Source organism: Myotis nattereri, assembly GCF_964212035.1.
Source record: "Myotis nattereri genome assembly, chromosome: 18".
NCBI classification, from domain to species: domain Eukaryota; kingdom Metazoa; phylum Chordata; class Mammalia; order Chiroptera; family Vespertilionidae; genus Myotis; species Myotis nattereri.
In genome coordinates, this window is record NC_138093.1 from 12,796,554 (window position 1) to 12,808,506 (window position 11,953).

Below are 11,953 nucleotides of genomic sequence, written 5' to 3' on the forward strand. Positions count from 1 at the left end.
GTGGGGGAGGAAGGAGAGAAAGAGGGAGAGAGTGCCCAACAGAAAAATGGGCAAAACAATTTAATAAACACATCACATAGGAGGATATCCAAATGGTCAATAAACATGAAAAAAGGATTCACCCTCATTAGTCATCATCATCAAAGAACCAGAACCACAGATAATAGTACAAATTACCCATAAGAACGAAAACAGAAAAACCCAAATGGTGGGGGATTTGGAATAATGGAAACTCTCATACACTGGCAGTGGGACTGCTCATTGTCACAATCACTTTGGAAAATCTACCAAAGGTGAACATAGGCATGCCCTATAACATGGCAATTCCACACCTAGCTATCCTCCCAGCAGAAATGCTGGCATATGTTCCCTATAAAAACATATACTAGTATCTTCATAACAGCATTTTAATAGCCCAAAACTAGAAATTAGCCTAATAGTCATCACGAGTAGAATGGATGATTTTGACATAGCCATACAATGGAACATTGTACAAGAAAAAGAATGAAATACTGTACATGCAACATGGATAAACCTCACAGTAATGTTAACCAAAAGAATCCAGACACCACCAAAGTACACTATATGATTTCAATAAAAAGTATAAAAACAAGCAAAATTAATATATGCTTTAGAAGTCAGGATAATAGTTACCTTCAGGGTGGAGAGTAGTTAATGCCTATAAAGGGACAAGAGGGAACACTTCTGTAGTTGCTGGTAATGACCTGTTTCTTATCTGGGTGCTGGTTAGAGGAGTGTGTCCAGTTTGTGAAAATTGCTTGACTGTACATTTATGACATATGCACTTTCATGGATGGATGTTATTGTTAAATAGAATGCTTAAAAAACAAGCAAACAAAAATGAAATACTCCTTATTGTGGCATTAAAGTCACCTCATGATGGGGCCTAACACTGTCTATACCAGGGGTCCTCAAACTTTTTAAACAGGGGGCCAGTTCACTGTCCCTCAGACCGTTGGAGGGCCAGACTATAGTTTTTAAAAAAAAACTATGAACAAATTCCTATGCACACTGCACATATCTTATTTTGAAGTAAAAAAACAAAACGGGAACAAATAGAATATTTGTATTTGCATGTGGCCCGCGGGCCGTAGTTTGAGGATCCCTGGTCTATACACTCTAACTTTCCCAAACTTCCCTAATCCAGTTGTAGAAAGGCGTCCAATCCAAAGCTCTCCTTCTCTTGGTCAGTCTTCTAATGCAGCACATGCTCCCACCTCCCCAGAGGCGCAGGCATTGTTTTCTCCTCCGGGGTCACCCGCCCTCTCTCGCCTCCTTGAAACATTCCCACTGAGCCTCCGTAGCTAGCCTGGGTATCCTTTCTCTGAAGGCCCTACCCCAGCACTCCTCAGTCAGGGCCTGCTCCCTGCACACTACACATCCCACGCTGCTCACACTGACCCACCTCATTCCTTCGTTAACTACTATTCCGTCATCTCCCCCAATAAAATCCTAAGCTCCTTGACAACAAGGAGAGCTTATTTTTAGCACAATGCCTGGCTAGAGTCTACTTGAAAAATGTGTTCCAGGTGAGAACGTCAGAGTGCTCAGCTCAGAGAAGCGGTATAAAATAATGCGGAAAGCAGGCACTAAGAGGTGGGGGGCATAAAGGGGAGAAATGAGCAAGGGCTAAGAAAAGCAACTCCGAGAAGAAATAAAAGTGACTAATGGATATGGATAAGTAATCAAGAAACTGCAAGTCAAAACACCAGTGCCACCAACTTACAGATTTAGGAAGTATCAAAGTAAGGCACGTAGAAGTATGCTCACAGCAGCATTGCTGGCAATGGCAAACGCTGGAAGCAACCCAGATGGTCCACTGATAAGCAAATGCATGAATTAACTCCGGTGTATTAGTACAATGAAATTCAGCTGTGGCAATAAATGGACCACAGCTACCTCCATCGACATGAATGAATTTCAAAATTAATTTTAAGTGAAAAAGTGAGCTATAGGATATAAATGAGCAACAAAAATGTATTTGTGCAGCACTCCTATCCTATATAATACAAGGGTAATATGCTAATTAGACCAGATGTCCTTCCAGATGAAGCCAGGGCTACGAGCGCTGAGGCAGAGGCTGCAGCAGCATCCGAGCCCCTTGCAGGAATTTCGTGCATCCAGCCTCTAGTAATTAAATATATAAAAAGAGAGAGGAGGGACAGTTCCAAACCTGGAGTCAGAGGTGAGGTCTGAGTCCAACTGACAGCAATTCATCCTTTAGCAAATCACTTTCTTTCTCTGGGCCTCAGTTTCCTATCTGCAAAATGGGAACGATAATACCTACCCTGCCTTTAGGCAGGTAGGGACATGTGTAGACACAGTGTGAAAGTGCTTTGCAAACCATAAATCACAGCCTTACTTTCCCAAGGAGCTCTGGAAAGACTACAGGGGAGGGGGGAGGGAGGGGGGAGGGAGGGGGCGGTGAAAGTGAGGCAAACTGTCTAAATGGAGCCTGTGACTAAATCTAGGGTTCTCTCTGGCACCTCATCCTCCAAACTCAGAGAACCCAGTCAGCAAGGGCACAGACCTCACCGCACAACCCCAACCCAGAGTCCAGGGGGGAAACCCGGGCCCCTCTGTGCTGGGTGCCCCTGGTTGGTTTCTGGAGCCAGAGTGACCTCAGGGCTTTCAGTGCGCTCCGGGCACTTTAGGAATGCCCCCAAGTGTCCAGCAGGGTGGTCCCACTGGGATTCTCTGAAGGGCAGGATACAAAGTGGAGCATTCTTCTCCAGGGGAAAAAGGAACAGAGCTAATCACAAGGTAAGCAGCCTCTAACCTCATAAACAGTCTTGGGGAGAGGCCCAGCCACCTTCAAATTACAGGCGGCCTCTCACTCTGTTCAAACACATCTCCAGCTGTGACTCACTCCTCCCGAGCGGGAGGGAGGGGGTAAACACATAGCTGAGGGGTTAGAGATCTAGACGCTGGGAGATAAACAGGGAGGCCCCAGAGGTTCTCACATCTCAGGCTTATGTGAACAGGGAAAGATCTATGGGAAAAATCTAGGTATCCCCCAACCCCACTCCCCAGGCTTCTAGGGGGGCCATGCGGACTGAGGGGTGGGTGAGGGTCAAGGGTCTTTCTAAGAGGAAATAAGGGAAGTGCAGACTGCCCCTGAGCTGGAAATCAGCGTCCTTAATTCATCTTCATCCTGTAACCCGCTACTCCACTGCATTGTCCCTCAATCATCCTTTCTTCCACCCAAATGTATATGTTCTCTCACATTACTGCAGTAACAGCCACCTCAGTTGTCCCGCTCTGAGAAATGGGAATAGCTAGCCTCTTGAAACACTGGCTCCCAAGAGGCAGGGTGAGGAAAGCCCCACTAAAATCAAAGAAGAGGGCCAGATAGCGAGTTGGGGGCCTATCCCCTCTCTGCTGAGACTTCCAGCCCACTCAGCCTGCAGGTGTCAGGTGTCCTTGGTCCTGCCTTCTGCAGAGCCCTCTGGGCCAGACGTGGCCCTTTATTGAGTCTGACACAAAGAATCATTCCCACTCCTCCCCACAGATCAGCCAACAAAGCAGGTGTTTGCTTTCTGTCTGGCTACCTGCCCAATACCATGGGCTGGAAAACCTCTATTCAGAGGCCTAACGGGGTGCCTGGGAGGTGGAATGAGAAAAAGGGACTTAGGATGGGGCAGCCCATCTCATCGCCTGGAGCCCTGGCACGGGAAAAGCTGGGGCCTAGCAGGGAGAGTGCACACATAGAGGAGGGTGGGCTCCCAAGCTCTCAGCTCTGAAGGACACACCCTTTTGCTGAGCCGTCTCTCTCCAGGAAACCTGCCCACCATGCCCAGCCAATGCAGGTGAAGGGGTGGTGCCTCAGTGCCCCCTCCCCTCAAAGGGCTGGCACCAATGACCCAGCCGGCTTTAGTCTCTGACCACCTTGTTTGTGATTTTTTTCCCTTTTGTGACCCCATTTCCTTTTCTTCCTTCATCTCCCCGTTCCAATCCTACCCTGTATTTTCTTCTCTTCCTGTCCCTGCTGGCCAGGCTTAAATCTGGGCCACAAGCCTCCCTGGCACATACCCATTTCTCCAACTAACCCTCCCCACCCCAGGAAACAAAGGTATTTCACAAGACTCTGTATAACCCAAAGAGGCATCTACCAGAATTACCAGCAGCAGGGAAGCTCGTCCCACCTGCTCTGAGCGCACGTGCCTGCAACCGAAACCATCTGGGCGCGCGCACACCCACCCTGGAGAAATATGGGCCAACGTTGGTGCCAAATGCGTGGTGGTTGAGTAAGCCTCCTCTTCCAGATCCTCTGGCAGAGGATTCCCCAAATTCCTGGTTGACCTGGACACCTCAGCTGTAATGCTCCTGAAAGTTAAGACTCTGGCAATGAATGAAGGAGATGAAATGGTGTGAGGAGGAATTTATGGCTTGAGATTGGGGCAGGTGTCATCATGAGTGGAAGGAAGAGCCAGTCACCAAACTTGAAAGGTGCCTCTGCCCAGGAGTTTCTTCCCCACCCAGATGTCACACAGCCAGGGCTTCCATCATTTTAGAATTCATTCATTCGTTTGGAGTAAGCATCAATGACTCCCAATGAATCCTACTTTAAAATGCAAATATTCTGACCCAGCAATTCCACTCCTAGGTTATTTCTCTCCAAGAAAAATGAAAACAAAAGTCAACACAAAAATGTGTCAACAAATGTTTATGGCAGCATTATTCATAGACAAAAAGTAGGAACCATCCAAATATCCACCAACATTTATCCAAGATGAACACGTGATAACATAGCCATACAATGGAATATTATTCAGCCATTAAAAGGAATGAAGTACTGATTCATGTTATAACATGGATCAACCTTAAAAACATCATGCTAATTGAAAGAAATCAGTCAAAAAGAATTGCATACATAACTATGATTACATTTATATAAAGCATCTAGAATAGGCAAATCCATAAAGAAAGTAGATTGGTGGTTGTCTAGGGCTTGAAGTGGGAGATGGGCATGAGTGATGCTAATGAATCAGTGTTTCTTCATTGGGGAGGGTGAAATGTTCTAAAATTGTTTGTCTTGACTGTACAACTCTGAATATACTGAAAACCATTGTACACTTTAAAAGAATAATTTTTGCAGTATGTAAATTATATCTCAATAAATCTGTCATAATAAAATGAAGCCCATGGTAAGCCTTCCATAAATCACAGCTTTAGTGTTTTACGTGTGAGTGTGTGTGTGTGTGTGTGTGTGTGTGTACACTAGAGGCCCAGTGCACAAAATTTGTGTACAGGTAGGGTCCCTAGGCCTGGCCAGCTATCAGGGTCGATTGGGGCCTTCCAGCTGCCAGCCGGGGCCATCCTTTGTTCCATGCCACCCCCTGATGGTCAGCGCATATTATAGCAAGCGATCAGTCTCCCAGTCAAACTCCCATGGGGACAATTTGCATATTAGGCTTTTATATAGACAGATAGATAGATAGATAGATTTTTTTTTAAAGAGTGGGGCTCACCCAGCCAGTGTTGCTCAGTGGTTGAGCATTGACCCACGAAGCAAGAGGTCACAGCTCTATTTCCGGTCAAGGCACATGCCGGGTTGCAGCCTTGATCCCAGTAGGGGGCGTGCAGCCAATCAAAGTTCCTCTCATCATTGTTTCTATCTCTCTATCCCCCTCCCTTCCCCTCTCTTTAAAACAATCTATAAAAACATAAAAAAGTAAAAAAAAAGAATGGGGCTCAGGAAAGACTTGGTATTAGACAAATTCAGCTTTCTGAGGTCCTAAAGGAATGACACCTATTCCAAGGTAAAGGCAAAGGTGCAACAGATGGAAAAAAATTCCAAATTCACCAGGGCATCGAGAGAACCTCTCTGACCAAGACTAATCAAGATACAAAATGAGAGAGGATGAAAAACGTGCACATATCTAAGGAAGGGTAACACTGATAGATAATTTAAAGGGAATCACCTGATCAAAGAGCCCATCACGGGACACCAGCTGCCCTGCCCATGGAGAAGGAAAGGGGCCCAGAGGGGGATGCCAAAATGTGAACCTTGACCATCACTCTGTCTAAGTCAGTCCTGGCTGAGCTGGGACTAGCAAAGGTCACTCAGGTCTTCACCCCGGGTCTACCTACAGGCCCCTTCTTATCTTCAGGTGTCTCCTTCCTCCACTGGCAGAGGAATGGGAAAAGGAACAAATAAGAACAAACATAATGAGAAGGAGCAAACACTGACGGACCAGACAGCTCCTCTATGCCTTGGCCAGTGTCTCTGGGGAGGCACAACAGTCTAGTCTAAGCCGGAAAGTAGCAAATGGAAAATAAAGCTAATATCTGAGCATGTACCATGTGCCAGGCACTGTGGCTTCCTATGCATTACCTTATTTAATCCTTACAGCCTTATGAGAAGGGTGCAATTATTATCCCTGTTTTACAGATGAGGAAAATGAGACTGAAGAGATTAAGTAATTTATCGAAGTGATCTTGAGCTAAACAAATACTGAACCCCTGGTAGCCCACTAGGGCAGACCCCCAAAAGCAGGCTCTTAACCACATGTTATTAATAGAAATCACAAAAATCATAGTTTAGCCAAAAACTGAGATGTAATTACATTAAGAGAATGGGAGAAGAAAAAGAGAGGGTGTAAGGGGTGGGAGTATAAACTTTTCTGTAATTCCCACAGCAGGTAATCAATACCTGTCTAAAACTAACAGATCAAAAAGCATCACTATAAACATTATTTAGAAACATGGGGTAAACACCAGACAAAAGAGTTAAAAGAGTTGAAAGTGGCTACTTCCATGGAGAGGACTTGAGGCAGGGAACTAGTTACTATTTTTCTTTTTGTTGTTAATCCTCACTCCAGGGATATTTTTTTCCATTGTTTTTTTCTTTTTAGTGGAAGGGAGAGGGAGAGAGGGGAAGATGGAGAGAGGGAGAGAGAAACATCGATGTAAGAGAGACACGTGGACTGGGGCTGGTGCGTGCCCTTGACCAGGAATCAAACCTGTGATCCCTTTGGTTGGTAGTCCTATGAGCCAAACCACTAAGCCAAACCAGCCAGGGCCTTGCTATTTTCTTTTAAAAGCCTTCTGCTATTATTAGATCTTTTAAAAATCATGCATATTTTTTCCTCTGAAAAAAGATTTTTTTTTTAAGATTTTTTAAAATTGATTTTTAGAGAGAGGGGAAGGGAGAGGGAAAGAGAGAAACATCAGCTGCCTCCTGCATGTCCCTTGGGGGGATCAAGCTGGCAACCTGGGCATGTGCCCTGGCCAGGAGGGACTCGAACCGCAACCTTTGGTTGCATGGGATGACGTCCAACCAGGGCTGAAAAATTATTTTAAAAGAAAATCAGAGATATGCCAACCATATCTAATGCAGTGAACACTTGCTGCTTTTGCCACACAACTTCCATCTTCCACTGGTAGAAGCACTTGGGTTTTGCTTTGGAGAATCTCCCTCCTGTCAATCAAGGATGGGCCTGTCATCAAGGAACCCCCTGCCCTAGCCAAAGAGGTCATGGGGCCAATGGCATCCTCTTCCTGGAATCTTGAGCAGAATGGCAAAAATACCTAAAACAGCTGGAACCAATCCACCTAGTAGTAACCCCTCCATTAGTTCCTTCCACCTGCATAGGCCCCGGACTCCCTTGGTTCAGACCTTTTAAACTTCCCCTTATATTTTTTGAGCTCCCCCTTTCCTTCTAATAAATCCTTTTCCTGCTTAAGTTAGGTGGAGTCACTCTGTTGCTTATAACCAAAGAAGCTTAATGGGAATATCTAATGTTTGAAGTTGATTGTGTTTTTATTTGCCAGTGTAACTTACTACAGTTGTTTACAAACTTTTGACCTAAAAAATACATTTTACATCACAATCCAATACACACACACACACTAGGTATACATATATATAACTGAAACAAAAGTTTTGCCAAAAATGTCTATCCTAACACTCTGAGAGTGTTCCTTCTATTTCCTTTTTTAAGACTATTTTTTTAGAGCAGTTTTAAGGTTTCAAACAAAATCAATGGGAAGGTACAAAGATTTCCCACATACCTCCTGCCCCCCTACACGCATAGACCTCCCTATTATCAACATCATTCACTAGGCTGGTATATTTTTTTTAAAACCAAGGATGAACCTACATTGACACATCATAACCACCCAAAGTTGATATTTCACCTTAGGGTTCACTTTAATGAAGTGGATGGTGTTATGGATTCTATAGGTTTGGACAAAAGTATAAGGATATATATCCATCATTATATCATACTTACAGAGGATTTTCACTGCCCTAAAAAAATCATCTCTGCTCTAACCATTAATCACCCCCTCACACGGCCCCCCCCGCACCCCCCCCCCCAAAAAAAACTCCTGGAAACTACTGATCATTTTTATTGTCTCCATAGTTTTGTCTTTGCCATCATGTCATATAATTGGAATCTATTTCTTTTCTAATACTGATTCTAACCCACTAAGTTGATTTCAGACCTACTAACAGTTATGATCTGCAGTTTGAAACACACTGGCTCCTTATATCGGCTGCTTCTACCTCCAACAATTAAAAACAGCCCAGAGAGCATATGAGCCATATTTCCATGCCCATGTGTGGCGCACTAAGGCACACGGCCTGGCTGGTGGGAAACTGCCAGGAGAGTCCCAGGGTCCTGACTCTCACCAGGACACACCAATTGGTTAAACTGTCTACACTGCTGACATCAGAAGAAACATCTGTTCATTTACTTACTCATGTGCTCGTGCACTGAGCACTCACTCAATGGTGTGCATATATGACAGTTCCTGGGGACTGTTCAGAGCCATAAATTCTATCTGCAGGCTCGCTCAGAGGAGAGGAATCCAGGACGAAGCCTGTGCCATGATGGAGTGAATGTTTACCATCCCCTCCTCCTGCTTAAGAAAGAGCTCAGGAATGTCTCCAAGATCAGATCTAGGCAATGATTATTTCATTCCCAGCTTTGAAGTAAATAACTCTCAACTCCAACCTAGAAAGAAGGAATAAAAGTGATTTTCTGTCTCCCCTTGCTCTAGAGGTCTCTGGTTAGCTTCCAACTGCGGTTAGAATTCCTTGTTCATGATTTTCCTACCAACTTTCTGCCCTACTGGACAAGCAGCAAAACATCAAGGGATGGAAGAGGGTGTCAGTTCATTCTCAACACTGCCAGTGTCTTAGTCTTCAGACCTTTCTGGATCTATTCTAGAGCAAGCAGAGCGAAGCACAAACAGCCCTCCCTCTATTTTCCTCATACCCATGGTGCTGCCTCAACCATGCCAAAACAGTGAGCAGGAGCACGGTGTAGGGCTTGGAGCTGAGACACAATAGGAAATGGATTTTTTCCGTCACTGCAGCACCCCATAGCTGGGGAGTGGCAGGCTACAGAGACTAGGGATGGGGCGGGGGGTGGACTGGGGTGCAGCAGCAGCAAGATCTGTTTTGTAAGGTGGCAGAAACGGAGAGGGACTGCGAACAGCGACCATCTCTACCCTAACTTGAAACGAGCAACTATTCCGTAAATATTCTTTGAAGAAGAGCCAATCGGGTGCAGCTGGGTTAGCTACCTCAGGGGCTTGCTGAGACAGGAAGAGGGGAAGGGAATCAGATCCCGAGTGCAGGGTGGGGGAAGGGAGGGAGGGATACAAACTCCCCATCGGGTTGGCTCCCATTTCACTCTCACCCACAATAGCTTGGAAATCGGTGAAATAGTACACACCTATTCCGGATTAAGTTCCCCAGCAGAGCCTAGAAACCCTCCGCCACAAGTTACCTGCCTCTGCCTCTCGGAGGGGAAAAACCATATGGTCAGCCCATATGGGGCAGGGAGAGGACGGGGAGCCAGGGAGTGAGGGGAGCAGGGCGGATCGGTTAGCCTTGGGGAACTCCCTTCTCTCCCCCACCCTCAGTCTGTGCAGAAACCCTCGCGTGAGCCCCTTCCCTTCCCTTCTCACCCCAGGTTCCGGCATCTTCTCGCCCTTAGCCTGGGATGCTGGAGAAGGAAGCAAAACCAATAAACCGCCCCAGGAAGCTATCGGTTGGCCGATAGGGGGAAGGGAGCAGGAGAGCTGTAAAGGGGAAGAAGAAATCCTAGCAGAGAGGTGACCCCCACGCGGACAGTGCCATCCCTGCTAGCGGAGCGTTCCCGGCCTATCCCGGCGAACCTGGAATCCTACGGGCCCCCACGCTCCAGTCTAAGCCCCCTACGATTTCACTCTCTACCCTTGGTTACTGATCACCCAAAGCACCGAAAAGTTCTTGGAAGGGCCGCTGAAGTCACTAGGATCCACAGAAAAGCCTAACCCAAGCCCAAAAGAGCACAGGGGTTTGGTCCCTGGATCTCATTCTCCTACAACCCGATCTACCGCCGACAGGACGCCAGAGTAGCGCGCACGGGAGACCCGCGCCGAGTCACGGGCAGGAGCCGCAGTGTCCTCCCCAAGGGCAGGACCTCCCGGAGCCCTCGAGCCTCCGAAGAGTCTCCATCCCCCGACTTCCCAAGAATCGCCCTGCCCGCCGCGGGGCGGGAGAAAAGAGAAACGCGGCCAGGAGCTGACCGAGCACCGAGCGCGGCACCAGGTGATGTCAGCGAGCTCGCCGCGGGGCGCGAGAGCGGCGGAATTGGAAGCCAAATGTACCCGAGCTGAGGAGACGGTGAAGCCTCATTTTCTTACCGCGGTCTGCTCCTCCGGGTGCACGTCCAGCAGGGAACACCAGCCCCGCGTCCCGTTCATTTTCTCCCTGCGGGGGGCGCCGCACCCAGCCTACAGCACTGCGGTCCGGCTCCTACTGGGCGGGCGCGCGCGGAACCGCCCCCTTGTATAGGCGCGTCGGGGGCGGGGCCTGACGGCAGGACACGCCCCTAAGGCGTCGCTCGCCAACGAGTGGGCAAAAGAGCGAGATAGGCGTGGCTTAGAGGTTTCAGGGCACGCCCATCTGGGCTAGGTCTGACTTACGTTAAAGGTGTTTGGGCGCTGCCAGGAGCAATTTAACTCAAGTTTTGTCTAACACGTGTGGTTGTGCCTCAACCATTCTTCCTTAGTTTTGCTGTCTCCTCCTTTCAACTCGAAGATCAGTGTTGGTAAGAGATAATCACCCTGCCTGCCCCTAGACAATGAATTTTTAAAAAGCTTCCAGACATTCTCCTCTCTCTACTTATAGGCCAGCCTGTAGGCTTTGTGAAGCTGAACAAATTTCCTCCACCATAGAAATGCAAGCATCAAGGGCCAGCTCATTCAGACTGGCCTAAGCCAGTCTGGCAGGTGCCCTTCCCTGGCAGGACGCCCAGGCCAAAGTCAAAGCCAGCTTAGCTCTGGGTGGGGCTTGTTTTGCAGAAGCTATTATACCAAAGCTGCCCTTATATGGTTGGGAGAGGTGGGACGTGTCCTTAAAAGGAATTTGTATTCTTAAGAAAGGATGAGCCTCAATTTCTCCAGTGGCATTTGCTCCCCAAGCTCAGGTTAACATCTTAAGGGTCTGAAAGAGAGCATGGCCAAGCAAGACCTTGGAGCCTCTTCCCAGCCAAGTTGCTCTCTGCAGGTGGCTGCTCCACTGGGCTATGGTCCACATGGAAGTAGGCAGGAGAAGGTCTGACCCACTCTTGACTGGGCAGTGCTTGGTGAACAGCTAGCTCCCTCTTCAAGGCAATACAAGGACAGGTTCCCATGCCAGGTAGAATGGATGTTGGTCTTTGTACCTGGAAGGTGAATGCTGGGGATATCCCTATTCCCCAAGGGAATAAAACCCAGTTCTGTGTCTCTTCAAACCCTGAAAAGAAGGCATATACTGGTCTAGCTATTCCCAGGAGCTTGTTTAGGAGGAAATGGAGGTGCTATAAACACCCAGTTCCCTAGGTCCCATCTGATCTGTTGTAAAGGCCTCTAAAAACTGAGGTCAAGAAAACCCCAGCTTCAGCCTCTAAATTGTGCAGTTAAAATGGTTTCTTCATAATGTGGGGCCCTC

The 11,953-nt window shown here is 47.3% G+C and overlaps 1 protein-coding gene across 2 annotated transcripts in view; it reads right to left on the reverse strand.

Moving 5' to 3' along the window:
* Nucleotides 1-10,787, reverse strand: part of TUFT1 (tuftelin 1) — a 28,378-nt gene extending 17,591 nt beyond the window's left edge. Inside the window, exon 1 of one of the 2 annotated variants that reach the window (XM_081113076.1) lies at nt 10,666-10,787. In XM_081113076.1, coding sequence (XP_080969202.1) covers nt 10,666-10,725 — 60 coding nt within the window. In that variant the 5' untranslated portion in view covers nt 10,726-10,787. The remainder of the gene's footprint in view (nt 1-10,665) is intronic. The other variant, XM_081113077.1, reaches the window with a different exon arrangement.
* Nucleotides 10,788-11,953: the final 1,166 nt, after the last annotated feature.